The sequence below is a fragment of the Phoca vitulina genome, unplaced genomic scaffold, assembly GCF_004348235.1.
Source record: "Phoca vitulina isolate PV1807 unplaced genomic scaffold, GSC_HSeal_1.0 scaffold22, whole genome shotgun sequence".
Taxonomy (NCBI): domain Eukaryota; kingdom Metazoa; phylum Chordata; class Mammalia; order Carnivora; family Phocidae; genus Phoca; species Phoca vitulina.
Genome location: NW_022589725.1, coordinates 13220787 through 13248708, shown reverse-complemented (window position 1 = coordinate 13248708; position 27922 = coordinate 13220787). Strand labels below are relative to the sequence as shown.

Below are 27922 nucleotides of genomic sequence, written 5' to 3'. Positions count from 1 at the left end.
CTGAGGACTGTGAAAAGCGGAAAGTCAGCCCTACTCAGGACCTTTGGCTGGTAGGCGAGATGCCCCAGCGAGATGCGCTGAGCTGGGAAGAGAGAGCTGGGACCGCGAGCCTGGGATCCGAGCCCTAGTCAGCTAGTCTTCCTTGTTCTGAATCCGGAAAGTGGGCGTCATATTCCCTTCTTTCTCAGGACTTTGGTGGCGCCTCAAACGAGACTTAAAAAAATAGTCGTTGGGTTTATGACAAAAAGCATTTGTCGAGCCCCTGTGTGGCTGGACCCTGTGTGTACTAGGCAGGGCCTACATCTGTGAAACGAGGAGTCTGTCCCCTTGAAGAGCTTTCCCGATCCTGAGTCCCCCCACATTCTGTTCTGGGATGGTCCAGAAAGACGCCTCCAAAAGAGGAGGGGGCGGAGGTCCCACCTGGCGGCAGGTGTCACTGAATAAGCTAAAATTTCAAACGCAACGTGGGGCGGGACAAGCTTTCGGAGGCAGATGGGAAGCACGCTCCGCGTTCCCCCACCCTTTTTCCAGTCCCCAGCCTAAGAAAAGAAACCGACCTCATCCGACACCCTCCAACCCAGCCGCGAGACCGCCCAGCCCCGCAGCCCGAGCCCCGCCCCGCCCCGGCAGCCAGCGATTGGGAGATGCAAATACCAGCTTCTCTGCCCAGCAACGGGTGACGCGCCGCCCGAGCGCGAGGCGTGGCCCGCCCGCAGCCCAAGCGGGTACCTCGGTGTTTACACGGGGCGGCCCCGCGCGCGCCGCAGCGGCCCGCAGACGGCGAGGGGGAGGGGTGGCGCGCGCGCCGGCGGGGCCGCGCGGGGAGAAAGACACTGGAAGGCGGCGGGGCGGGCCGCGGCGGAGCAGGAGGCTGCGAGGAGAGCCCGCGGGGGCCGGAGGGTGCGATTCCTCCGCCCCCGCAAAACAATGTGCAGCGTGCGGCAGGGCGCAACTTGCCGGAGGCGGCGGGGGCGCGCCGAGCCCGCCTGAGACCGCGCCGCTGACCTTCTCCCCCCCGCCGTCCGTTGGGCCCGAGCGCCCAGCTCCTCGCTCCCCAGCTCGCGGGGGCCGGGCCGAGCTGCGGGGCGGGGCCGCCCCTCCGTCGCTGCTGCCTCCTCCCCCACCCCCAGCCGCGGAGGATGCGGACGGCCCCCGGCGGCGTCTAGCGGCCCCGGGCCCAGGCACGATGGTGCAGCAGCGGGGCGCGAGGGCCAAGCGGGACGGCGGGCCGCCGCCCCCGGGGCCCCGGCCGGCTGAGGAGGGGGCGCGCGAGCCCGGCTGGTGCAAGACGCCGAGCGGCCACATTAAGAGACCGATGAACGCATTCATGGTGTGGTCGCAGCACGAGCGGCGGAAGATCATGGACCAGTGGCCCGACATGCACAACGCCGAGATCTCCAAGCGCCTGGGCCGCCGCTGGCAGCTGCTGCAGGACTCGGAGAAGATCCCGTTTGTGCGGGAGGCGGAGCGGCTGCGCCTCAAGCACATGGCGGATTACCCGGACTACAAGTACCGGCCGCGCAAAAAGAGCAAGGGGGCGCCCGCCAAGGCGCGGCCCCGCCCCCCCGGCGGTGGCGGTGGCGGCAGCCGGCTCAAGCCCGGGCCGCAGCTGCCTGGCCGCGGGGGCCGCCGAGCAGCGGGCGGGCCTTTGGGGGGCAGCGCGGCGGCGCCCGAGGACGACGACGAGGACGACGACGAGGAGCTGCTGGAAGTGCGCCTGGTCGAGACCCCCGGGAGGGAGCTGTGGAGGATGGTCCCGGCGGGGCGGGCTGCCCGGGGAACAGCGGAGCGCGCCCAGGGGCCGTCGGGCGAGGGGGCGGCTGTCACCGCCGCCTCCCCCACTCCGTCGGAGGACGAGGAGCCGGAGGAAGAGGAGGAGGAGGCGGCGGCGGCGGAGGAAGGCGAAGAGGAGACGGTGGCGTCGGGGGAGGAGCCGCTGGGCTTTCTGTCCAGACTGCCCCCCGGCCCCGCCGGCCTGGACTGCAGCGCCCTGGACCGCGACCCGGACCTGCCGCCCCCCTCGGGCACGTCGCATTTCGAGTTCCCGGACTACTGCACCCCCGAGGTTACCGAGATGATCGCGGGGGATTGGCGCCCGTCTAGCATCGCCGACCTGGTTTTCACCTACTGAGCCCACCGTCAGCGGGGCGCGCACGCCCCCAAACCAGCTGTTTACATACAGGAATCAGGTATTGGGGCCCCTCGGAGGCCGAGGCTGGCACCCCATCTCCCGCGCAGCCTCCCCCCTCCTAGACGTGCCCATCCCCCTCAAATCCAGACATGCCCCTCCCCCGCAGACACACCCCAAGGCAGCCCAACCCCCACTCTTCCCCTGACATCCAAGCCCCGCCCCGTCTTGCCCCCTCCCGCACAGCCACCAGCAGCCAGCCCCCCTCCTTTACACCTCACGTCCACTCCTACAGACCTGCACCCCTCCCCCACCTCGCACACGCCCCTCCTCGTGGCCGGAGGACACGCCCCTGCCCTTGCTCCTGAATCCCTCCGCCTTCGCCCAGCCCGCCTCCTCTCTTGTTTAGGGGGGCCCTGCGGCTGGGCGGCACTGCGCGCTCCTCCCATGCCCCCCTCCTCCCCTTCCCCGAGCGCTGGGGCCCGCCCCCTTCTTGCGCATGCTTAATGCTTCTTGGGAGGAGGGGGCCGGTCCCAGTCGAACCGCACGCCTCTGTGGCCCGCTCCGGGAAGAAGTGGGGCGGGTATTGAGCGATCCTGAGAAATCTTTTGATCCGGGAGCCGCGGCTTCTTTTCAACCCGACGGGGCGTCGCTGCCTTAATGGGAGGAGCACTAGGAAGGGGGAGAAAGAGACTAGCTGGCCCGGAACGGTTTGGTTTGGAGCTTGGAACTCTCCCTGGTGGCATAGCCCCTTTTCCTTGCGGGGTTGCCCAGACGGACGTGCACCTCCTCCTCCTTCCCCCTTCACCCCCGCCTACACACACACCGCTAGACTGCCTCTACAGTCTCCCTTGGTCCCAGAAACCTTCCTTTTCTTTCCCCCACCTGGGAACTGGGAATAGGGTCTTCATCTGGAACTGCACCACGAGAGGACTGCCCAAGAAAACTCCGAACCAAGGCATTTATCAGTCTATATGGGGACAGGGTTCTTGCTGCTCCCCACCCCCCTCCAAGTGCCCCATCACGTCAAGGCACACTCCCAGCCTGGGCTCCTCCCTACGCCCACCACTCCTTTCTATCACTCAAGTCCTGTGCCCACAGTGACAGTATTCAGTGGGAGAAACTGAGGCACGTTGGTACAGGGTGGGGGTGTTGAGACTGAGGCATGATAGCAGCCGGCGTGGCAAGAAGAGCCCCACTTTTAAACAGCTGGTGAGACTATGGACTGGGCCAGTGAGACTGAAGGGAGGGTCAGCGTAGTGGAGGTGTGCCGTTTGCACCTGTTTTTCCATGTGAAAACTCGGGATAGCGCTGCTGTCTGAGGAGGTTGTGTTCAGTTCCGGGGTGCCCTCGGGGACCCTGCCCCCTTACTCCCCAAGTGTCCGCTCAAGTCCCGCCCCTCCGGCCTCCCCACGCCCCCTTCTGCCCTCACTACCTGTATCTCACCGGCGTGTGTTCACCCTCCTGGGTGTGCACACACTCTCATTCACACACACACAAATCTCAGGAACAAACGGTCCCAGAGTCCTCCTGGACCCCTGCCCAGGGTCTCCGCAGGTCTCTGCCCCACGCGTTCCCGTCGCTGACAAAGCCACCAGCTGCCTCCTTTAAGCTTGGTGCTCCGGCTCTGGGCCTTTCTCGCGCTCTCTCTCTCTCTGTCTCTCTCTCTCTCTCTCTTTTTCTTTTCTTTCTTTCTTTTTTTTTTTTTTAAGAAAAACAACAACAACAAAAAGACAATGAAAAAACCCAGAAAACGTCATGTGAGTGAAGAGCTGTCACTGTCTGTGGTCTTGGAGAACTAGTGTAGTAGCTGAGGGGAGGGGTCCCTCTGATCTGGGGCACTGGCGCCCACAGCAGGACTCCGCCAGTCTGATGCCAGGACTGAATAAAGTGTATTTGCCCCGACCTTGCCCTGTGGTTCTACATGTCTGTGCCTTTCCTCAACCCCTCCCCCAGACAGTTTGCCAGAGGGACATCCTTATGACTTAGCACCGTGCAGGAAGAGCAGGGGGGTCCTCTGGCTCCCTCTAGCTCAGGCCTCCCTGGTCTTCAGTAAGGATGACAAACTCATCCCTGCAGGGCCAGGCATGTGACATAAATGAGAGAGTCTGGGTCGACACTGGCTTTGTGACCTCAAGGCGAGCAGCTGCTCACCTCAGGCCAGTCGTGACCTTGTGGGAATGCAGCCCACGGTGGCCAGATTGTTCAAGAGAAGGTAGAAATCTGGATGTTTCTATGAACATCTCAATTGCAAAATGAAAGCTGACTCAAATATTTTTAAATCCTTGTGGACCGAATGAAATAAGCACGCAGGCATACCTGGTCCCCGGGGGGCCAATTGGGCCCCACCCTTAATGAGAAGTGGAAAGGGTCGGGCCACGTTGTCTGGGCTCAGAAGCCCCCGTACCACCACCACTGAGCACCTGTGTGACCTTGAGCAAATTCACTTCACCCTGAGTCTTTTCATGGGAGTCACATGAGGCTGGTAGCAATACCTGCTTCAGGGTGAAATGAAGTTCGAGGTGAGAGGCATTTAATAAGATGCTCCCTAAAGTGTACCACTCCATTGTCCAGAGGAGGAAACGGTCAGGGTGGCGAAGCAACCTGTAGGAGGGCCTGCAAGCAGCCAAGGTCAGAGTCAGGGCCCCACATTTTGGTTCTCTCTCTCCTTGTGGAGCGTTCCCTCAGGGTGCTGCCTCCTTCCCTGTTTGAATCTGCAGATGGTGTTAGGTTGTCCACTCAGGGCCCCCAGTGGTGGGGGGGTTGGCCCCAGTGTCTGGCACAGAATGGGCCCGCACTGTAGATTTACTGAATAACTAAAGAAGAGCAACGGCAACCACAGCGGATTCCTGTCCTTGAGATTCTTACCAGCATGTTTTGGAAACAGAGGAAGGCCTTTTCAAAACTCTTTCTCCCCCTGACACCCCTCCCCCTAATTCCTCCACTGCCAGATCCAGTGAATTCCTAAGGTTGAACAGAGCCTGTTTCCCCAGTAAGAACCAAGGCCAAGTGTGCAGACCTCATTCAGAGAGGGTGTTCGGGGACTGGGATACCCGTAGACAATTTAAAAGACTATAGCAGGTTTGGGAGGGCTGGGTGCCTACAGAAAGGGGGTCTGGTTGAGGAAGGTGCAAAAATTATAGTGACCGTTCTCTCTCGGCCTCTGATTGAAAGCAAGATGTCCCCAGCCCCCCAAAAAATCCTCTAGGAAAGAATCGAGAAGGTGAGAAAGAGCTAGGTGCCACCCGAAGCCCCTTGAAGGAAGGACTTGCCCGGCTGTGAGACGTTATGGTCAATGGATAGCCTCCAGCTGCCGAGAGCCCCTGGACCCAGGGCAGCCTGCATCTGGTGTCCCAGGGAGATCAGGTATATAAACGAACGCCTGGCCATTTTGGTTCAGGGTGGGGGCCTTCACCTCCCCCTCCAGACACCCACCCAGGGCCCCTCCAGACACCCACCCAGGGCCCCTCCAGGTGGCCAAGGCTCTGCTAGGCCTGTAGTGCAGTTTGACCCCTGTACTGGATCCTGCTTCCTCCCTCTTCTTTTCACAGGTGTTTATACCTAATAAATATCTTGCACCCCAGACTCCGTCTCAGCGTCTGTTTTCGGGGAACTCAGTTTGCAACGGAGGGTGCGAGGGGCCGGACAGAGGGAATTGGGTCACTGGCCCTGTACCCGCAGCTGGGCACTTCTGATGCCCCTGACCTCTGGAGGGGTCTCTTCTCTTCTCCACACAGGCCGGCAGCCCCCGCCTCAGGGCTGCACCCTTTCCAGTGGGCATCAATGAGAAACTGCAGATCCCTCCCCTGGTCAAAGCTGGAGAGAGGGAGGTGGTCAGTCTTCTTGTCCTTCAGAATGCCGTGGGAGGGTAAAGTGCCTGGCTAGGGATAGCCCTAGATCGCTGTGGCACCTTGGGCAGGGCTCCTTTGCAGGCTCGTTTCCCCATATGGAAAGTTCGGGAGGGGAAAGTAGGAACAGAAGAGAGACCATTTATTGTTACTTGGTTCTTCCCATTTCAGAAGGAAATGGATTCTGACCTGGAAAAGGTGGGGAGAGATCTGCTTATGTGGACTCTGGGGACACCTAGAGGCTGAAAGGAATAGGAAGCATTTGAGGGTTGGGGGTGGGGTGTGTCCCACTCCAATCTCACAGGGTTCATGCAGTCATTGACTCATCCCCGTGGGATCCCAGACCTGGGCTATTTGAATCATCTTGGTTCCAAGGCTTTAAAAACACCTATACACTGAGGTGTTGGTTATCTATTTCTGGGTAACAAATTGCCACAAATGTATCAGCCTAAAATAACACGCATTTATTGTTTCAGTCTCTGTGGGCCAGGAATCCAGGCATGCCTCAGCTGGGTTCTCTGCTCAGGATCTCCCAGGCCTGCATCAGGGTGTGGGCCGGACTGCATTCCTTTCTGGAGCTCAGCGTCCTCTTCCAACTTCACGTGGTGGTGGGCAGAATTCAGTTCCTTGGGGTCAAGATCCCCTGTGTCCTTCCTGGCTGTCAGCTGGTGCCACTCTTGAATCCTGAGGACCACTCCCAGTGTCTATCTTCCCAGGCTCTCCCCCAGAGTGGCACCTAGGCTTTCATTAATTAATTAATTAAGTAGTCTCTGTGCCCAACATGGGGCAGGAACTCCTGACCCCAAGGTCAAGAGTCACATGCTCTAGTGACTAAGCCAGCCAGGTGCCCCAGGGAAGGCTCTCTTTTAAAGGACTCACTTGAGGTAAATACCCAGTCGTGCAATTGCTGGATCGTATGGTAGCTCTATTTTCAACTTTTTGAGGAACCTCCACAAACAATGAATCATGGAACACTACATCAAAAACTAATGATGTAATGTATGGTGATTAACATAACATAATAATAATACAAAAAATAAATTTAAAAAAATTTTAAAAAAAGGACTCACTTGATTAGATCAGGCCCACCCAGGGAAGTCTCGCTTCTAATTAACTAAAACTCAGCTAATTGGGGACCTTAATCACATCTGCAAAATCTCTGCACCTTTGCCATATAATGTGATCTAATCACAAGAATGACATCCATCATACTCACTGGTCTCACCCACACGGAGGAGAGTAGCAGGTTATGCTGGGCATGCACACCGTGGGTGGGGGGGGCAGTCTTGGAGCCATCTTAGAATTCCTCTTAACATAGCTGTAATGGATTCTCAAGTCCGTATCTCCATCCTGATGTTGCCAGACTCATGTCTAGCTGCCTCCTTGTCATCTCCACTGGAATGTCTAACTGGCACCTCAAACTTGGCATGCCTAAACATGAATTCCTGTTTCCACAGTGCTTCCAAGCCTGTTCCCCACCCCACATCTTCACATCTCACGTGACTAAAAGGCCAACAACCTGTTGGTCATCCTTAGCTCCTCTTTTCCCCCACAGCTTCATATCCCTTATCCCTGTTGGCTCTACTTTCAAAATGTGTCCTGTGTCCTATCACTTCTCACCTTTTCAATGGCCACCCTCATGGTCCCGCGCCCCACCCCCCCAATCTCTTGCCTGGTATCCTGAACCAGCCTCCTCACTGGACTCCTTGCTTTCTCCTTTGCCTCAATCACAGTCTTGTTGTCCATGCAGCCAGAGGGATCTGGTTAGACTATAAATCAGACTATGTCCCACCTCTGCTCAAAACCCTCCACTGGTGCCCATCTCATTCAGACTAAAAGCCAAAGTCCTCAGCATGGCCTGCAAAATCCTATGTATTCTAGCTTGTGGCCCCCCGTGGGACTCCTCTCCTATTGCTTTTCCCTTCCCTTGCCATACTGTAGCCTCACTGGCTTCCTTGCCGTTCCCTAAAACTACCAAGCACATGCCCACTTCAGCCCTTTTGAATAGCCAGCCCTTTGCTGTTCACTCTGCTGGAAATGCTCTTCTCCCAGATACCCACAGGGCTTACTCCCTCATTTCTTCGGGTCTTGGCTCCAACGTTGCTACCTCAAAAAGGTCTTCCCTGATCATTCTTTTTTTTTTTTTTAAGATTTTATTTATTTATTTATTTGATAGAGAGAGACAGTGAGAGAGGGAACACAAGCAGGAGGAGTGGGAGAGGGAGAAGCAGGCTTCCTGCGGAGCAGGGAGCCCGATGCGGGGCTCGATCCCAGGACCCTGGGATCACGACCTGAGCTGAAGGCAGACGCTTAATGACTGAACCACCCAGGCGCCCCTTCCCTGATCATTCTTGTAAAGTGTCATACACACACCCTTACACTATCCCCTTACTTTGCTTTATTTTTCTTAATAGCATTTATCACTGTGGTATTTATCATATACAATTTTAATTTTGTATCTCTCTCTAACTAGTATGTCAGCTTCACAAGGAAGGAATGGCTTCTACATTGGACTCCTTGCCTTAGCTCATTCAATCATTCATTCACTCACCCATTCAACATTTATTAAGGGTCTGCTTTTGCCAGGCTCTGTGCTGGGTGCTGGAGTACAAAGGTGAAAAAGACAGACATGGCCTGTCTTCACTGAACTCACAGTCCCGAGGAGGAGAAAGACACATAAACAGCGGATGGAAATGCATTGATGGAGGTGGACAGTGGGGCTGGGGGCACACAGAGGAGGCACTTAATCCAGACATGGAGCAGGGCATGGTCAGATCACTTCATGGAGAAGGTGATGTTTAAGCTGTGACTGAGACCTCAGTAGGTTGACGTGGTTTTAGAACACAGCTTCAAGTTATTTGACATTCTTTCCATAAATTTCCTTCCTCTTGAGTCTGGGCTGGCCTTCATGATCCACTTGTAACCAATAGAATGTAGCAGAAAGATGCTGTAGGTTTCTACACTGAGCCACCAAATAAGAAGTCCAACACCCCTAAGATCGTCATGCAGTGAAGAAGTCCAAAACATGTGGAGAGACTCCACCTAGGTGCTCCAGGTGATGCAGGCACCTACTTAGGTGCCAGACACGTGAGCAGAGGAGGCTCCAGGTGATTCTAGCACCCAGTCATTCAAGTCACTCCCAGCTGAAGCAGTGTCTTCCCAGCTAAGGTTCAGCCATCATGGAGCAGAGACAAGCCATCCCCTCTTTTTTTTTTTTTTTTTTTTTAAAGCCATCCCCTCTTACCCTGTCTGAATTCCTGACCCACAGAGTCCATGGTTGTAATGAAATTGTGGTTATTCACACTACTAAGTTCTGGGGCAGTTTGTCATGCAGCAGCTATAACTAGAACAATAAGACTAAGCAGATTCAGATGAAGGAAAAAGCTTTCCAGACACCAGTAACTGCAAGTGGGAAGGCTCGGCAAGAGACGAGGGTGTGGAACAGAGTTGGCTGTGGCTGGAGGAGGTGGTGGGGAGAGAGGAGATGGACTGGCAAGGACGGGAAGCACCTGGAGGGCATTGGGACCTTGTCCTGAGTCTCCACACTGCAGCCCATGGGCTCTTTTTAAAGATTTATTTATTTATTTGAGAGAGAGAGAGAGAGAGGGCAAGCGTGCATGGGCGCTCGTGTCAGGGAGGGGCAGAGCACAAGGGAAAGAGAAACTCAAGCACGCTCGGAGCTTGAGCATGGAGCTGGCGCAGGGCTGGATCTCACGACCCTGAGATCACGACCTGAGCTGAAACCAAGAGTCCTGCACTTAAAGGACTGCACCACCCAGGTGCCCCCGAGCCTAAGGAGTCTTTTGAAAACAAACGTGACTGGGGCACCTGGGTGGATCAGCTGGTTAAGCTCCTCACTCTTGGTTTCGGCTCAGCTCATGATCTCAGGGTCGTGAGATCATGCCCCATGACCAGCTCTGCCCTCAGCGGGGAGTCTGCTTAGGGTTCTCTCTCCCTCTCCCTCTGCCCCTCTTCCTGCTCTCTCTCTAAAAATAAATAAATAAATTCCCTCACTCACCACTCCAGCCACACTGGCATCCTTGAGTGAACTAAGCACATCAGGCAAACTCCTATCTCAAGCTGTCAGAGCCTTTGTACTTGTCTGTGTAAAAAGAAAAGAAAAAGAAAGGAAAAGAAAACAAACGTGACTTCCTCTGAAAACCTTTCAGTGGCTCCCCATTTCCCTCAGGATGAAGGCTAAGATTCATGGCCTGGCTTTCAAGACCTTTTACAGTTGACTTTTTTATTGTTTTATAGACTCTTCTTCGGCTACCAGCTCTTCCCTAAAGCTCGGCCTCAGCCATGCCAGGTCAGTCCCCAAGACAATGCCCTCCTATGCCATTTTGTCTTTGCTCTTGTTGAGAAATTAGAGGGAATTTGGGCTAATCATCTTGCCTTTTGAGGCCTTAGTTTCCCCATCTATGCAGTTAGGTCGTTGGACCAGGAGTGTTTAAGAGCATATCCAGTCTGGCATTCAGGGAGCCTACGAAAAGGAGGGGGAAAGCTACTTGCAGCCAAACCTGCCTATCTAGCTTCTTTTAGGTTGCCTAGCAATGGATGCCAAACATCTCCCCCATTCTAGGAGGTTTCTTAGCAACCCAAGTTCTCACCCTCAGTTGTTTTCAGGGTTTTCTGTTAACTAAATTAATGTGAAATTCTGTTCTTTCTCTTCCAAGAAAATCTGCAGCCAAGGCTCTCTTTGGAGACCTGGATCTCACTGGCCAGAACTAATCACATGGTTTTGTCTAACTTCAAGGGAACGGAGAAATGTATGTGATGCACATGGAAATTTGGTGAGCAGTCTATGTCTCTACCACAGTGTTTAAATAAAACCTCTTTGACAAGGCGACATATGAGCAGAGGTCTGAATAAAGCCAGAAGCTAGCCATGCAGATATCTGGAGAAGGATCAATAAAAGCAGAGACACAGACAAGTACAAAGGCTCTGACACCTTGAGATAGGAGTTTGTCTGATGCGCTTAGTTCACTCAAGGATGCCAGTGTGGCTGGAGTGGTGAGTGAGGGAATGGAAGAAGAGGAGATTATGGAGGTAAGTAAGGTTGTGGGGGAGGGGCAAGCATAGGAGCTAGTAAGAACTGGTTCGGGGGCGCCTGGGTGGCTCAGTCGGTTAAGCGACTGCCTTCAGCTCAGGTCATGATCCCAGGGTCCTGGGATAGAGTCCCACGTCGGGCTCCCTGCTCAGGAGGGAGCCTGCTTCTCCCTCTCCCTCTGCCTGCATTTCCCCCTGCTTGTGCTCTTTCTCTCTCTCTCTGTCAAATAAATAAATAAAATCTTAAAAACAAACAAACAAAAAAGAACTGGTTTGGGATAGTCATTGCTGCATAACAAAGCATCTTTAAACTTAATAGCTTAGCACTTTTATTATCTCCCATGATACTGTGGGTTCGAGGGATTCAGTGGGATAGTCCGGCTGGTGTGATGTCATCTGGGGGCTCAAGTGGGCGGACATGTCCGAGATGACTCACTCACACCATGCTGTCCCATACAGTGTTTGGTGCTAGCTGTGGGCTGCAAGTTTGGCTGGAGCTGTCAACCAGAGCACCAGCATGTGACCTCTCCATGTGGCTTGGGCTTCTTCGGCATGAGGACTGGGGTCCAAGAGGGAGCTTTCCAGAAGTGAGTGTTCCAAGAGGAGGGAAGAGGAAGCTGGTCTTGAAAGCTAAGTCCACCGCGTTGCCTTCGCCACATTTGGTTAGTTGAAGCAATGGCCAGGCCAGCTCAGACTGAGGAGAAAGAACTCCACCTGCCATGAAGGGCAGAGTGACAAAGAGCTTGTGGCCATCTTTAATCCACCACAGTTTTCTCCTTTTGGCCTGAGTGAGATGAGATGTCATTAGAGGGTTTTGACCAGGGAATGAGACTCCCCTATGAGAATCTGACTCATGCTCGAAGGATCTCTGTGGCTACAATGGAGAGAAGAGACCACTAGGGGGCAGGGCAAAAGGACCAGGTGAAAGGGGATGGATAATAGGTGTCTGAGATGACACTCATGCTCAAAGTAGGGCCCTGGCAGCAAGGTTTGTCCCACCGACACCTGACTGTCCAATATGACGACCACTAGCTGCATGTGGCTATTTAAACTTAAGTTTAGGGGCGCCTGGGTGGCTCAGCCGTTAAGCGTCTGCCTTCGGCTCAGGTCATGATCCCAGAGTCCTGGAATCGAGCCCTGCATCGGGCTCTCTGCTCCTCAGGAAGCCTGCTTCTCCCTCTCCCACCCACCCTACTTGTGTTCCCTCTCTCGCTGTCTCTCTCTCTGTCAAATAAATAAAATCTTTAAAAAAAAAAAAAACTTAAGTTTAAAGTAATTAAGGTTAGGGGGCACCTGGCTGGCTCAGAGGGTAGAGCGTGTGACTCTTGATGTCAGGGCTGTGAGTTCAAGCCCACATTGGACATAGAGCCTACTTAAAAATAAATAAGTAAATAAAGTAATTAAGGTTCAATAAAATTTAGAATTCAGTCATCAGCTCACTAGCCACATATCAAATGCTTAATAGCCAAATATGGCCAGTGGTTCCGTTCAAGCTGCACAGATCTAGACCATTCCCATTTTTGCAGAAACTTCTATTGGATAGCACTGGTTAGTAAACCTTCTCATCTCTTACAGGGTTCTACGTCTAAAATCTTTAACTACAACGTCCCACACTCTGACCTCAGGCTCCCTTTCTTCCCATCTACCTATTTTTGGACTTCATTGAGCTCCTCCGTCTGGAATTCCTGTATCTTCCCCAGATCCATCTGCTCTCCTCCTGAGCTGCCTTGGCATCCTTCCCCACTGAGCCAGGATCCATCCTGAGGTTCATTATGGGATCTGTTTTCTCCTCTGCTCTCTGCATCCCATTCACCGCCCCCCCCTTTCTGCTCCACCTATCCTGGAGAACCCTCACCAAGGAGCTGGGGTACCAGCAGCCTCCTGCTTCATTCCCATTTCTCCAGACACTGTCAAAGAAAGTCACAGCCATGCACTCTGTTGTCTCTACGGATCATGGCCTCAGAGCCAACAGAGCCAATTCAGATGCTGCCACATTGTGACTGAATGACCTCAGGTGGGTGACCTCAGGCAAGTGACCTCATAAGGTTATCCTGAAGACAAATTATGCTGACACATGGCAAATGCTCAGGAAGTAACATCTGTCATCACCACCACCATCATTATTATTGATTCTTCCAAATCTTTACCACACTTTGAAAAGATTGTGGTAAAATTTACATAACATAAAATTCATCATTAGTGATAGTACATTCACAGTGTTGTGCATCCATCATCACTATCTAGTTCCAGAATATTTCTATCACTCTAAAAGGAAACCCATGAAGCAGTCACTCCCCATTCCCTCCTTCCCCCAGCCCCTAGGAACCACTAATCTGTTTTCTGTCTCAGATGGATTTTCTGACTCTGGCTATTTCATATATACGGAAACATACAATATATGGCCTTTTGTGTCTGTTTCACCACCCTTTTTAAGCCTCCTGTTGAACTAAAACCTTCCTCTTTTTTTTTCTTTTTTTTTAATAATTTACATTTTAAGCAATTGCTACACCTAACGTGGGGCTCAAACTCAAAACCCCAAGATCAAGAGTTGCATGCTCCACTGACTGAGCCAGCCAGGCACTCCTAAAACCCCTTCCTCTTTCTTAATAGATGATGCTTCTTGTTTTTCTCCAGAGCATTCAATTTATCAGATGTCTTGTCACTCAACTCCCTGCCCTCCTGACCTATAAACTAATGCAACAATAATGGTAGTAGCAACAATCATTTGTTGAGGTCTTACTCTGTGCCAGGTGCTTCACTAAGGGTCTTATGTGCATATCTCATTTCACTCTTATAACCCCTCTGAGAAGCAACCACTAATAATATCTCTAATTTATGGTCAGGGAAACAGAGGCTCAGAGCAGTTAAATCATGCAAGTAGTGAGTGGCAGAACCAAGATTCAAACCTGGATCTGTTTCATGCAGAATTCAACTCATAAAAACCACACTGTATCTCTTCTCAATGGCCACCCTCCCTCCTTCCCCCGGGTCTCAGAGGATACTGGATCCTTCCTGTGCTGGCTCAAAGCCCATTCCTCCTGTAAATTTGACCTCATCCCTTCCCATCACCTCTGGAACCTCATCCATCCCCTCTCCCATTATCATCAGAGCTGAAACTGATTTAAACAGTTGTGGACTGGAATCATCTGGTTGCTTCTTCACTTGTCTGATGCCTGAATTGGGATGAATCAAAGGCCAAGTTTAGCTGGGACTGGTAACTTCATGTGGGCTCTCCATGTGGTTTGGGCTTCCTCACAGCATGGCAGCCTCCAGGTAGAGAGACTTCTTCCATGGCTCCTCGGGTCACCAAGAGCCAGAGTTCCAGGGGAAGTGCACGTCCTTTTATGTCCTAGCCTTGGAAGTTGGAGCATCACTTGCCCCATGCAGTCATCAGCTCATGCAAGATACAAAGAGAGGGTACGGAGATCCCATCTCTCCATAGGAGAAGTGCTAAAGAATTCGTTGCCATGTTTTAAAACCAGCACAGTTTGTTTCCAGTCTTTTGCTATTCCTGTAGTTCATTTTACCCCCTAACATCTCTTGGATCCATTCATTTCTCTGCAAGCCCACTAGGCCACGACATAGTCATCTCTGATATGGAGGCTCCTCCCTGATCTCTCTGCTGCCACTCTGGAGTGTTCTATCCTGTTCTCCTAAGGGATCAGCAGCCAGAGGGATCTTTTCAGTGTGCAATTCAGATCACATCCCTCCTTCCAATGCTTCCATGGGTCCCCACAACTCGGGTTGAACTGCAAACTCTTTACCTTGGCTTATGAGGCCCTGAAAGGTCTGACGTATGCTTGCCTCTCCAGCTTGATCTCCTGTCACCACTCAGAGGCCTTTAGTTTTGGGCTCCAGGACTTCCTCTCTCTGTCTCTGTCTGTCTGTCTCTGTCTCTCTCACACACACAGTTGAATGAGTTACGTGGTACACTAAGTAGCTCTTGACAAGCCCTTTGCACATAATAAACGTCATATATTTGTAATTGTCACTAGTCTATGTTCAGTAAATATTGATTGAGCTGCCCAGTCAATGCCGAGCACTACATGACGCTCTGGGATACAATAGTGAATGAAAAAGATCTGGCTTCATCTTGTAGTTTATTCATCTCTGTATCCCCAGCCCCCAGCACATGGAGAGACAGGATGGATGTTCAAGGCATGAAGGCATGTTTGTGCAATGGTGTTTGATGAAGCTCAGGGCACTGCAGTGACTTTCCTAAGACCACACAACAAAACAAGTGTAAGACAAAACCAAGGCTGTGGGCACATGACAAGGAATGAAATAGACACAGATGTCTGGCAATGGCTGGTTCTCCAGAGAGATGGGCCACGGGCACATACTGCCCAGGGCAGAACTGGAGGTATGTTAGGAGAGAGAACAAGGGAGGCTATCTCATATGCTCCTTCCAGGGAGGAAGGAAGTTTCTCTCCCAACCCCTTCCCCCCAGCCTCAGCTCCCTTCTCAAGATAAAAGGGGCTGATCCTTAGCAAGGGTCAGGGGCTCAAAGAGGGAAAGAGAATGTAGAGAGGAAGAGGGACTCAGTGAGAGGTGAGGGCCGCAGTAAGAAGTAGGGGGCTTCTGGGGCGCCTGGGTGGCTCAGTTGGTTAAGCGACTGCCTTCGGCTCAGGTCATGATCCTGGAGTCCCCGGATCGAGTCCCGCATCGGGCTACCTGCTCAGCAGAGAATCTGCTTCTCCCTCTGACCCTACCCCCTCTCATGTGCTCTCTCTCTCTCAAATAAATAAATAAAATCTTAAAAAAAAAAAAAAAAAAAAGAAGTAGGGGGCTCCTGAGAGAGAGAGGGGCCCAGCCATGGGTGAGGGCTGAGAGAGAGAGAGAGAGAGAGAGAGACTGGAGTCTGTGGAGAAGGTGGGGGCTCAGCAAGATGAGCATTTGTATACTTATGGTTAGGGGCTCCATGAAGGGGATGGAGACCCGGAGAGGAGGTTGAGGATACAATGAGGAAATGACGGCTCAGTGAAGGCAAGGGTCTTCAGTCAGAGGGGTGGGGGGTTGAGGGAGTGATGGAGAGTCGGATCAGGAGTTTGAGGGACTGCAGGAGGGGCTGCGTTCTGGGGAGGCGATGGGGTTTCAGCGAGCGGCCCGGGGTCTCAGAGAGGGAAAAGAACTCCGGAAGGAGACAGGGGCTCTCCATCCTGCAGGGGTCCGCAATCTGCAGAGCCAGCCCTTGGGGCGGGCGGGTGCCCCCCTCCCAGACCCGTATCACCCCCGCCCCCGACTGCGGCGCAGGCGCCGACAGAACCAGCTTCTGCTCGGCTCTCGCTCTGGCTCCCGCTCGGCGGAGACAGCAGGCAGAGAGGTGAGCTCAGCCCTGCTCCACGCGCGCCCCGACCCCCACCCCGCCTTCTCCCGGGTTTCGGGGAACCCCACCTCAGCCCGCATCCCCAGCGCGGCCACGTCCAGCCTCGGACGGGACAGCGGCGCCCAAGCCTTGGTGTGCCTCGGGATTCGGGAGGTGAGGTCCCAGAGAAGTGGCGGGGGGCAGAGATCTCACCAGCCCCGTCTCAGTGCTGAGAGGATGGGCAGAGGCTTCAGAAAACAAGACCCCTATCCATCTTTTTACCAAAAACCTATTCCCACCCTTCCGTGCCTCAGTTTCCCCCTGGGGGAAAGGATGAGGTTAATCTCGACCAGGGAACTGGTGGTCCGGTCAGAAACAGTGGTGCGGTGGAGAGTGGGAGGAATTGGCCCGATTTCGCTGGCCTCGCCCCCCAAGAGGGTGCCCCTTCTCCCAGCCCCGGCAGCGCCGGACAATGGAGTGGGCAGGTCTGGGGGTCTGGGAAGGAGAACTGAGTGAGGCCGTGCAGGCAAGAGATTCCCATCCATCTTCAGGCCCTCGCGCCTGTCACCTTCGCGTACTCCTCCCTCCGCTCGCCTCCGCCGCAGTCTCCCCCCTCGGACCCTGTAGTCCCCTCCTCTCCCCGCCCCTTCCCCCCTGACCCCCCCCCCCCCCCCCCGCCCCCCCCCCCCAGTCTAGGGACACCTCCCCAGCGGTTCCTATGGCAACCCACGTCCCGGGTACCCGCGCCGGGTCCGGAGCATCCTCTCTCTCCCTCCCCCTGACCGCCAGACCGCCTTCCTGCAACCTTAACACGGGAGGAGGAGGGGCCAGGCCGAGGGGGAGGCAGCGTCAAGGTCACCTTCCTTCTCCAGTGCCAGCAAGATTGAGCGATTAGGTATATTTGGGGGAGAGGGACAGTGAGTTGCAGGGAAGGAGCTCACCCAGACCAACAATTCCTGAGCCTCTCTTCCCTGCCCCCTCCCCTAGGGTCTTTAATTAATAGTTGCTGCTTTGACTCTGACTGCCTCCGGGCCCCCACTCCTTCTCCCCACCCGGGCCTCTGGAGCGCCCCGGCCGGGGGCGGTTCCCGCACTGGCCACACCCCCTTGGAGCCCCGCCCACCCGCCTCCCGGGGAGATCCCTGCTCTCTCGCGGGACCACTCGGCTCCCTCCTTCTCTTTCGTTTCTGGTCTCTGCCTTTTTCCATTCTCTGTCCAAAACATATATATGTGTTAGTCTTTTCCTTTTCTTCTCTTTTTCCCTGAGTTGTGGGTGAGGGTTGTGCACTTCAGGCGCTTGTGTGGATCCGTGGGGGCTCCAAGAATCACCCCAACACACACTTTGGCTCTGTGTGTGTGTGTGTGTGTGTGTGTGTGTGTTTCTCCGTGGAGTGTCTTTGTGTGTGTGGTGTCTGTGTGTCTGTTTCTCTGTGCTATGTGTGTTTATCTGAATATGTCTCTATGTGGTATATGAGTGCCTGTCTGTGTATGTCTCTGTCATGTTTGTGTATTGGTGTTGGTGTGTGTCTCTGGTGTGTGTGTATGTGCATCAATCTGTGGTATGTCTCTGTTTGATTTGTGTGTGTGTGTGTATGTGCCTGTCTGTCTGTGCTGTGTGGGTATGTGTGTGCTGGTGAGTTTTTGCAGGAAATTGAAAGCCACATCTGATTGAAATTGGGGGGGTGGTCTAGAAATTTGTCTTATCCTGTAGTGTAAGCACTGAAGCATTTTTAAAAAAGATTTTATGTATTTTGTGAGAGAGAGAGCCCGTGAGGGGTAAAGGGAGAGGGAGAGAAAGAATCTCAAGCAGACTCCGCATGCTGAGCGCTTGGGGGCTCAATCTCACAACCCTGAGATCATGACCTGAGCTGAAATCAAGAGTGGGAAGCTCAACTGACCGAGCCACCCAGGCGCCCCGCTCATTGCTTTATTTTGTTTGAAGCTGCTCAGGGGTGCTGACGCAGGAGCCCAGTCCTTCCCCAGCACAAACGCCCCCCCTCCCCACACCCACCCTTTCCCTCATCTCCTACTTTAGTTTTAGTCCTATCCGGGTGTAGATACACAAGTACTTTCCATTACCAGGTCCTCAGTGTCTCCGTCTGTGAAAAGAGAGATTTTTAAGATTAGTGGTTGCCAGAGGCAGGGCAAAATGTGTGAAGGGGGTCAAAGGTACAAACTCCAGTTATAAAATAAATAAGTCATGAGGATATAATGTATCACATGGTGACTATAGTTAATAATACTGTATTGCATATCTGAACGTTGCTAAGAGAGTAGATCTTAAAAGTTCTCTCACAAGGAAAGACATTTGTTGGTAACTAGGTACGGTGACAGATGTTAACTAGACTTATTATGGTGATCATTACAAATACCGAATCATTATGTTCTACACCTGAAACGAATATGATGTTATATGTCAAGTATCCCTCAATAAAAAAAAAAAATGTATTATTCAAAAAGGAGGGGTTCTTAGATAGGTTTCCCTAGAAATCTAAACACCCTTGAGCCTAAGAGGGCTCCTGGCTTTCACCTCCTTTGAAGTCAAGATGACTTGAGACATGGAGGCTATTGCCTTTGAGGGGCAACCCTGGGGAGGGATTTTTTAGAGCCTTGCACCTTGGGAGCTCAGCCTCATTAGACAAGTATCAGCCATGACAGTTGCCCCCAAGAGTACCTGAAAGAGGGGAAGATTTTGAGAAAAGATGGGGATAAGAACCTCTTACTCTAGATATGAGGCTCAAAAAGTTCAGGACAAAAATAATAGTGAAGAAATTACAGTAATAGTAATGACAACTGGTACCATTTCTTGGCCTCAGATACAGTAACTGTGTGAAGCAGGTGTGATTATTAGACCTGCCCTACAGGTAAGGAACCCAAGTTTTGGAGAGGTGAAAGCACTTGTCTAAGGTCACACAGCTAGGAGGTGGTAGATCTGGGATTCCGATCCAGACAGTCAGGCTCCCAGAACCCACAGTCCTAGCCACTGGGTGGCCCCCAGATTAAACAAGCAGATTTACTGGCATCTACAATTGTTAAGCACTGGCCTCAGCGCCCGTGTGCTTTGGCTCATTCACAGTGTATGTAGGGAAAGACAAACCAGTATCTAGAAGGCCAGGCTGTGTTACGAGCGCGGGTTATCTAAAGTGGGAGGAAAAGCGGATGACGCACAAAGATTCAGGGGGCCTGGGAGGGTCTCACAGATCCCTCCCTCTGTCCACTGCACCTTGCTTCCCCCCACAGAGATCTGCAATGCCAGGCTGTGACCGTTCCTGCAGCTGTAGCCGCGGCCCCAATGTGGAAGAAGGCAAATGGTATGGGGTCCGCTCCTACCTGCACCTCTTCTATGAAGACTGTGCAGGTACGGCCCTCAGCGATGACCCTGAGGGGCCTCCCATCCTGTGTCCCCACCGACCCTGGCCCTCACTGTGCTGGAAGGTAAGGCCAGAGGAGGAGGAACTCCTGGGATTTCATGTGCCTGCAGGGAGGAGATGGAATCATTGGATAGGAAGAAGAGGGACGGTATAGCAGGTGCAAGCAACAAAAACCCAATTGGGGGGGCCTGGCTGACTCAGCTGGTAGAGCATGTGACTCTTGATCTCATGGTTGTGAGTTCAAGCCCCACATTGGCCCCGGAGCCTACTTTAAAAAAAAAAAGGCAAATGGCTACTCTTGGTAAGTCATTCAAAACCATACAAATTTGGGGGCCCCTGGCTGGCTCAGTTGGTAGAATGTGCGACTCTTGATCTGGGGGTTGTAGGTTTGAGCCCCACACTGGGGATAGAGATTACCTAAAAAGAAAATCTTAAAAAAAAACCTCGGGGCACCTGGGTGGCTCAGTCGTTAAGCACCTGCCTTCGGCTCAGGTCATGATCCCAGCGTCCTGGGATCGAGCCCCGCATCGGGCTCCCTGCTCGGCGGGAAGCCCGCTTCTCCCTCTCCCACTCGCCCTGCTTGTGTTCCCTCTCTCGCTGTCTTTCTCTCTGTCAAATAAATAAAATAAAATCTTTAAAAAAATTAAAAAAAAAAAACAAACCTCAAATGGGTTTAAATAAGAAAGGGAAAATATCACTCATTTTATTGAAAAGACCAGAGGTTGAGCAACTTCAGGCAAAGTTCAATCCAGCTGTTCAAGATTTCTCTTAGTCTTCAGGCTCCCCATGGTGCCCCCACCCTTGTGGCCCCTTTAGCTTCAGGATCTACGCACATGTTCCCCAAGTAGCTGCTACCATGCTGACCCACAGCGTTTCACTCTACACCATCCACAGGACATCAGAATTTCCTCCAGTATTTCCTTCAGAAAAGAAACACTGCTTTCCATTTCATTTCCAGAAGTCCTGTCGAACATTGCTTTGGCTCTGATTGGGTCACTTGCCCGTCTCTGAACTAATTACTATGGCCAGGGGGGATAGTAGACACTGACTGGCAGGAAGTGGAGTTCATCTCAGTTAAATTTTTTTTTTTTCATCTCAGTTAAATCTTACCGTGGTTTCACAATCATATACTGGGGTACGTTGCCAGTCAGTGTCTCTAACAGCCAGGAAGAGTGATCAGTGAGGGCACAGAGTGTAGGGAAAGGGTGGAGGTGACAGTAAGCTGAGACCCTACAATGGGCATAGCTCTTTGCCAAATACTGTAAGGAGACTGAGGCAGAGGATCCTTCCCCTGGGCTTTCAAAGGGCTTCACTCTAGTGGGGACGCAAAGTGCCAAGATATAGAGAGTAAATGCACGACTTCAGGCCAAATGATCAGAGGGTGCCAGGAGAGAAAGTGTTCTCAGTACCTGGGGTGATCAGGGAAGACTCTCAGGAGAAAGTGAGTATGTATTTTAAAACTTTGAGCATCTTCTAGTTGCCAGGCAATGTGCTATGCTCTTGAGGACAGAGAATTTAAGATGTGGTCCCTGTCCTTTAGGAGTTCCTAGCTATGGTTCATTTAGTCATTCTGCAAACATTCACTCAGCTACTGCTCTGTACCAGCGCCATGCTAGGAAGACACCTGGTGACCCAAAACAGACAGTGTCTGTTCTCATGGCTCTCCAGACCCTCATTCCAGTGGGGCAGGCAGATATCACTTACATAGTAGCGGAAGTACATGTTTGAGTGTGCACCAAGGTGAGCGCACTGAAGAACAAATGTGCACAGTGTTCGTACAAATGCAAAGCAGGGGACCTGACCCAGGCCAGGGGCATCCTGGAAGGCTTCCCTGAGGAGGTGGGCTTTGAGATGAGATCTGAGGGATGTGTAGGAGTTATCCCGACTGAGAGATAGAAGGCAGACAGGACAGAGAGATGAGATGGGACCCAAATAATGATGGAGGGAAACTCAAGGTAGACAGGAAAAACCTACTGCTAAGTGGGAGTTTCAAAGGACATTGATCTGGGGGCCTCAAGATTCCAAATAGAATGTGACTGTGTGCCCCTCATCAGTTCAATCCTGGAAAGTGTGTCTGTGACTCCCCTGTGATTCCCATCTCTTAAGGTTAGACCAAGGCATTACCTTCAAGTCCAGTTGGGATCACCAGTCAGGCTGACCCTGACTACCTCCCAATCTGTCTGCCTCTCTCCAGATCAGTCTGTCTTCGGGGACCCTGCTTCTGCTGCTTGGGGTGGCAGCCCTGACCACTGGCTATGCAGTGCCCCCCAAGCTGGAGGGCATCGGAGAGGGGGAATTCCTGGTGTTGGATCAGCGGGCAGCCGATTACAACCAGGCTCTGAGCACCTGCCGCTTGGCAGGCACAGCGCTCTGCATGGCGGCTGGGATCCTGCTGGCCATTTGCCTGTTCTGGGCCATGACTGGCTGGCTGAGCCCGGACACCAAGGCAGAACCCTTGGACACCGAAGCTGATGGCCACGTGGAGATCTTCGGGGATGAACCAGAGCAGCAGCTGTCCCCCATCTTCCGTGATGCCAATGGCCAGTGTTGGTTTTCACCACCTACTAGCCCCTTCGGACAATCCTCTGTGCAGACCATCCAGCCCAAGCGGGACTCTTGAGCTGCCCACAAGGCCAGAGGAGGAATCAGACCTGGGGTCTGGACCATTCCTCTGTCCCACCACACCCTGCCATCAATTGTCTCCCTAACTTCCCCCTTTCAGCGGGGCCCCTTCCACCTATGCCCCCAGAAGACCCAACTCCAGCTCAAGAGAGTCTGGAGCTCAAATCCCAGTGCCCCTTCCCAAGTATTGGGCCCCATCTCATCCAAGATGCCAACTTTCCCCAAGTCCTCCCAAACCTTCCCACCCACCTCTCCTTCCCAAGACCCTTCAGGAGCAGAAAACATCCCCCTCAATCTATCCCTATTCTACTCTGTGTGACCCCGGGCAAGCCCGTTTTCCTTTCAGACCATCAGTTCCTGTCTCCGTACTACGAGGGGTTTGGATCAGATTCTAGAGTTCCATGGCTTTGCTATTCTCCCCAGTTATAAGCATTACTCTCCACAGACAGTGGGGGGAGGGGTAGTGGAGTCTTTCTCATCCCCTGACCCCTTCCTCCATCAGCTGCTCCAAGATGCCTTCCTCGAAGATGGGTCAAAAGCACTCACTTGGACTTCCCTTCCAGGATGGTGCGAAAACAGTCACCTCCTACAGAATGTTTTCTATGTGCGTTTTGGCATCAGAGCCCCTCAGTCCAGCCCATCATGGGCTCTTGTTAGCCTCAGTTTACAAACGAGGTGGCTGAGGGAGGTTGGCAGTCTGCAGGAATTTGGACCCACATCTCCCACCTCCTCTTGGGCCAACTCTTGTTCTACAGCTGGAACAGGGGACCTGCTGGACACTTTCCTGGCTTCCAGGGGACCTCTAGGGGTGGGAGACAGTTGGTCCAGAGAGCCTGGTTGGAGGCCTGATGGTCCTACGTAGCTCAGAAGATAATTTGGACATGCAGAACCAAGGGGCAGGAGTACTGGGATGTCTTTGCCCCTCAAAATCCACTCACTTAGAAACCATCACCTACGGGTCCTGACCTTACCCTGTAACAAATGTGTCCTGCTGGGGGCACCAGCACCTCCATCCTGCGGTCTCCCCAGCCAGACGCACCATCTCCGTTCTTACCACTAGGGGGAGCTCCAAGACAGCTGGAGAGAGGCGCCGACACCGCCCCTCCCCCTCCCCTGCCCCCTCGGTCGCACCTCCAGCCTGGACGGGTCTCCTGGGAAGGTCCTCCGTTCTCCCCCACCAGGCAGGCATTGCTGCCCTTGCGCCCCACGCCCCTTCCCCATCCGGCACCCCTTCCATCTTACCTTCTCTTTCAATAAACAGCTGGGACGGATACTGACTTTTCTTCTTTTCTCCCTGACCATGGGGCATGGGTAGAGAGGAAAAAAGACTGTTAGGAGCTCCTACCATGTGCTGGGCACTTAAATCCACTATTTCTCATTAGCTCCTCACCGTAACTCTTTGAGAAAGGGGACTATAATCTTCATTTTACAGATGAGTTAACTAGTGGTCAGAGAAATGGGGTGGATTTAAATGCTAACTTGTTGGGGGGGGCGCCTGGGTGACTCTGTCGGTTTCCTCTCTGCCTTAGGCTGAGGTCATGATCCCAGCCTCCTGGGATGGAGCCCAGAATTGGGCTCCTTGCTCAGTGAGGGCTCTGCTTGCCTCCTTCTACTGCTCCCCCTGCTTGTGTTCTCTCTCTCTGTCGAATAAATAAATAAAATCTTTTAAAAATTAAAAAAAAAAATAAATGCTAACTTGTTGGGAAGGAAATTTCTCTACTGTCTTGACAACCTACTGCCCCCCTCCCTGAGAGGACATGAAGCCCATGAAGCCTGGAGCTCTGGCAGAGGGAGCTGGAGCCAAAGCTGGGATCTTTTCCAGGGCAACTCGAGCAGCTAACTCCTATGAGCACTTACCAGAGGCCAGGTGCTGTTCTCAGTGCCTTACAGACACACATTCGTTCACTTACCCTCACAACAATCTAGGAGGTAAGGACTCTTATTCCCAAATTTGGCTCCCAGAAGGCAGGTTTTTATTTCCAACCATGTTCACCTACCTGTTGAGTCCCGGCTCAACTATCCCAAACTGTTCCTGGCAACCCCCCCGCTCCAGACCTGCCCCTGCTGCACCACCCGCCCCTTAGAGGGTGGCAGTTCCAGCTCCGTGCTGGCTCTAGCCAGACCCTTGGAGTGACCCTTGGCTCCTGTCTTCCCTCACGCTCTGAATCCCACCCAGCGGCTAGCCAACCTCGCAAATACAGCCTGACCCAGCCACTTCTCTCTGTCCTCACAGCTTCTCCCTGGCCTGAGCCACCATCACCTCTCCCTGGTCTCCCGGCTTTCCCCTTCTGTGCTCCCCCCACACCCCCTATGAGTCTAATCTTTGCAGACCCAGGCAGATCCAGGTATAACCAGGGTTAGATCATGCCCTTCTCTGCTCGGAACCTCCCATGGCTCCCACCTCACACAGTAAAACCAAAATCCTCAGTGGCTGTAAGGCCTTACGTGATTTACTGACCCTCCCTTCTCCTCTCTACCCCTGTGACCTCAACTGTCTCCCTTCCCATCTCCTCTTCCACCAGACCGGCCTCCTGGTTTTTCCTCCAACATCAAGGCCAGCTCTTGCATCGGGTCTTTGCAGAGCTCTTCCCTCTGCTGGTACACTTTCCCTGGCTCACTACCTGGCCACCCCCCTCACTCCGTTCAAGTCTGCACAAATGCCCCCCTTTTCAGCAAGGCCTTTCCTGAGCAGCCTGTTTTAAAATGCGACAACCCTCTACCCATTCTCTGTGCACTTTGAAGTTTGGTTTTTGCTTTCCTATAGCATTTATCACCTTTCAGTATACTACATAACTTACGTATTTGTTATATTAGTGTTTGTTATCTGTCTACCCCTGCCGCAGTATGATCTTTGCAAGAATGAGAATTTTTGCTCCCTTTGTTTACTGACATATCCCAAGTAGAAAATGTCTGGCACAGAGTAGATGCTCGATAAAAATGTGTTGAAGAAATCAATCGTAGTTTTCTAGATAAGGACAGTGAGGCTTGGGAACATTGAGTAGCTTGCCCAAGGATGCACAGTAGCAAGGGGTGGAGCTGGGGTTCAAATGCAGGCAGTTGAACTCCTGAGTCCACAGCCTGCGCCACTGTATTGCATTGCCCCTTGGTTTGAAGGCACAGAGCTGGGGAGACAATATCAAATGCCCATAAACCTATTTAGGAATGTTTGTTGCCCTGTGGAAATGTGAGTACAGTGTGAACAGATTTTTTTTTTTCCAGAGAAGTTAGAATCCAAATTTGTATATGAGATGTATCCATTTTTTAAACATTTGTATCTGTTTCAAAACTTGACTAAGCACTGGGGCGCCTGGGTGGCTCAGTCGTTAAGCGTCTGCCTTCGGCTCAGGTCGTGATCCCAGGGTCCTGGGATCGAGCCCCGCATCGGGCTCTCTGTTCAGCGGGGAGCCTGCTTCTCCCTCTCCCACTCTGCCTGCTTGTGTTACCTCTCTCACTGTCTCTCTCTGTCAAATAAATAAATAAAATCTTTAAAAAAAAAAAAAAAAACTTGACTAAGCACTGAGCAAGAAGAAACATTCCCAGGGACAGCTTCAACTCATGAGTGGCCCTGTGTGACCTCTGACCCGGACACTCTGAGTTGGTGCCCACAGCTGGGCAGGACCAGGGATGGAATTTCACACTGATAAAATGGCCCCGGAAATGGAGGTAGGCCTCCACCCCCAGAATATCCGTGTCACATTAGCCTTCCTTCCCAGCTGCCATGGAGGAAGCCAACCCTGGTCTGTAACCTCAATAAATCCCAGGCCCCCACAAAGCCCCGTCCCCACAGAGTTTCTCTTTTCAGAGAAGCAGAATCCAATAACCAAAGTTAATTCCCACCGAGGCCAACTGTCACGTGAATCCTTAAAGAACGTTAAAGGGGGCTGTTTCCCTGTCATACTTGGCTAGGGGGGATGTGTACTGGGTTCAATACTGTTTCGCCAAAGTTCATGTCCACCTGGAGTCTGTGAATGTGACTTTATTTGGAAATAGGGTCTTTGCATATATAATAAAGTTAAGATGAGTTCTCACTGGATTAAGATGGGCCCTAATCCAATAACTGGCCCTAGTAAGAAAGGGAAAGGGAGATTTGGACAGGCCAGACACACAGAGGGCAGATGCCACATGAAGACAGAGGCAGAGTCTGGAGTGATGTGGCTATAAGCCCGGGATTGCCAACGGTTGCCTGTAACCAGAAGCTAGAAGAAGCAAGCAAGTCTTCTTCCCTTAAGATTTCAGAGGGAGGGTGGCCTTGCCAACTCCTTGATTTCAGACTTCCAGCCTCCTAAGCTGTGGCACAATACATTTTTGTTGTTTTAAGCCACGTAGTTTGTGGTACCATGTAGAGCAGCCTGACCTTGGGAAAGCTGAAGTGAAGACACGCCCCAAAATACCTGACCAGCCTCTTCAGAAGTGCCAACGTCACAAAAGACAAGGAAAGACCAGGAAACTGTCACTGATTGGAGGACAGTGAGCAGACACGGCTGAAGAGTATATACAAATTCTCTCTATTGTCTCTGCAACTCTTCTACAAATCTAACATTACTTTCTAGCGAGACGACCAAGGGGACGTCATCATTTGGAAAGCGTCGCAGTAAGATGGCCGCGTCAAGCCGCCCGCCGCTGTGTCTCTCAGGCCTACCACCTTCAGAAGTCGACCTGAGGCAAATGTGGCTAGCCTGCCAAGCAGAAGAGAAGGTATAACTGGGGTGCCAAGGTAACGAGACGAAATACCACTGGGACCTGACGGATGAGGCACCTAAAAATTGTTTCCCACAGATTCAGGCCTGGATTCCGTGAAGGAACAACACCTCAGCCCAGGAGGGCTTCTGTTGCAGCCTCCAGTCCATCTGAAGGATTTCAATGACGAGTCACACAAGAAATGTTCTGGTTTAAAATAAAATAAAATAAAATATAAAAAAATTTAAAAAGGTAATAATACAGTTGTTCTTGTCAAGATGGAGTAACAGGAATCAGGGTCACCCTCCCATCTGAGAAAAACAAAGGACAGACCAGGAACCAAGGGAGTGAGGGGAGCCCTACAGCGACCCCAGCTGACTTCCCTGGGAGTTTCCAGGCTGTGGCTCGGATTGTAATACTCTCAATAAATGAGGAAACAAGTAGACAGAAAATCAGTAAGGGTATCGGTAAGGGCAGATTTGGACGACTCTATCACCCAACCTAATTGACATTTGCAGGATGCTCCACCCGCAACAGCAGAATACACAAGGCCTTGGGCCTTGGTGGCTCCTGGAGACCCAAGGGGCGCTCAGGGGACTGAACTGAAGAGACACAGAGCCCATAGCTGCCTCGGGTGCCCTCTGGTGTTCCTTAGAGGTGGTGGCAGCTCAGCCAGTTGACGGCTTCCCCCACCTCAGAGGGAAGCTGGGTTTCCTGCTGCAAGCATTCCCTCCTCTCTGAGGTGGGCTGACCTGGGGGGGGGGTGCTGATGGTCTTGTGGGGGGGAGGTTCACCTTCTGCTCCACCCCTTTCTTTCCCAGAGCCTGAGCTCCGAGAGGCTGCCCCTCCCTCCCACTGAGTCTCTCCATCCCTACCCACCCAGGGGAAGAGGTGACTTCTCAAGCCCAGCTTCAGAGGAGCTC

At 52.6% G+C, this 27922-nt stretch overlaps 2 protein-coding genes and 1 pseudogene across 3 annotated transcripts; all 3 read left to right on the top strand.

Moving 5' to 3' along the window:
• The first annotated feature begins 821 nt into the window (after window positions 1-821).
• Window positions 822-5701, top strand: SOX12 (SRY-box transcription factor 12). Its single transcript, XM_032419969.1, has one exon. It carries the CDS (start codon window positions 1187-1189, stop codon window positions 2129-2131), a length of 945 nt encoding a protein of 314 aa, XP_032275860.1. The 5' UTR covers window positions 822-1186; the 3' UTR covers window positions 2132-5701.
• Window positions 5702-16276: 10575 nt separating this feature from the next.
• NRSN2 (neurensin 2) lies at window positions 16277-23926 on the top strand. Of its 2 annotated transcripts, none has more exons than XM_032419871.1 (3): window positions 16277-16348; window positions 19570-19764; window positions 21895-23926. In XM_032419871.1, exons 2-3 carry the CDS (start codon window positions 19579-19581, stop codon window positions 22318-22320), a joined length of 612 nt encoding a protein of 203 aa, XP_032275762.1. In that variant the 5' UTR covers window positions 16277-16348; window positions 19570-19578; the 3' UTR covers window positions 22321-23926. The 2 variants fall into 2 exon arrangements, with proteins under 2 accessions (XP_032275762.1, XP_032275763.1); XM_032419872.1 differs by lacking the exon at window positions 16277-16348 and adding an exon at window positions 16355-16504.
• A 2114-nt stretch (window positions 23927-26040) lies between these two features.
• Window positions 26041-27197, top strand: LOC116641934 (annotated as a pseudogene).
• The last annotated feature ends 725 nt before the right edge of the window (window positions 27198-27922 follow it).

Excerpts from the sequence above, each read along its gene's own strand:
- SOX12 (XM_032419969.1), top strand. The coding sequence starts at position 1,187 with ATGGTGCAGCAGCGGGGCGCGAGGGCCAAGCGGGACGGCGGGCCGCCG.
- NRSN2 (XM_032419871.1), top strand. The coding sequence starts at position 19,579 with ATGCCAGGCTGTGACCGTTCCTGCAGCTGTAGCCGCGGCCCCAATGTG. Across the intron at positions 19,765-21,894 it reads GGCCCTCACTGTGCTGGAAG|ATCAGTCTGTCTTCGGGGAC; the intron begins GTAAGGCCAGAG and ends GCCTCTCTCCAG.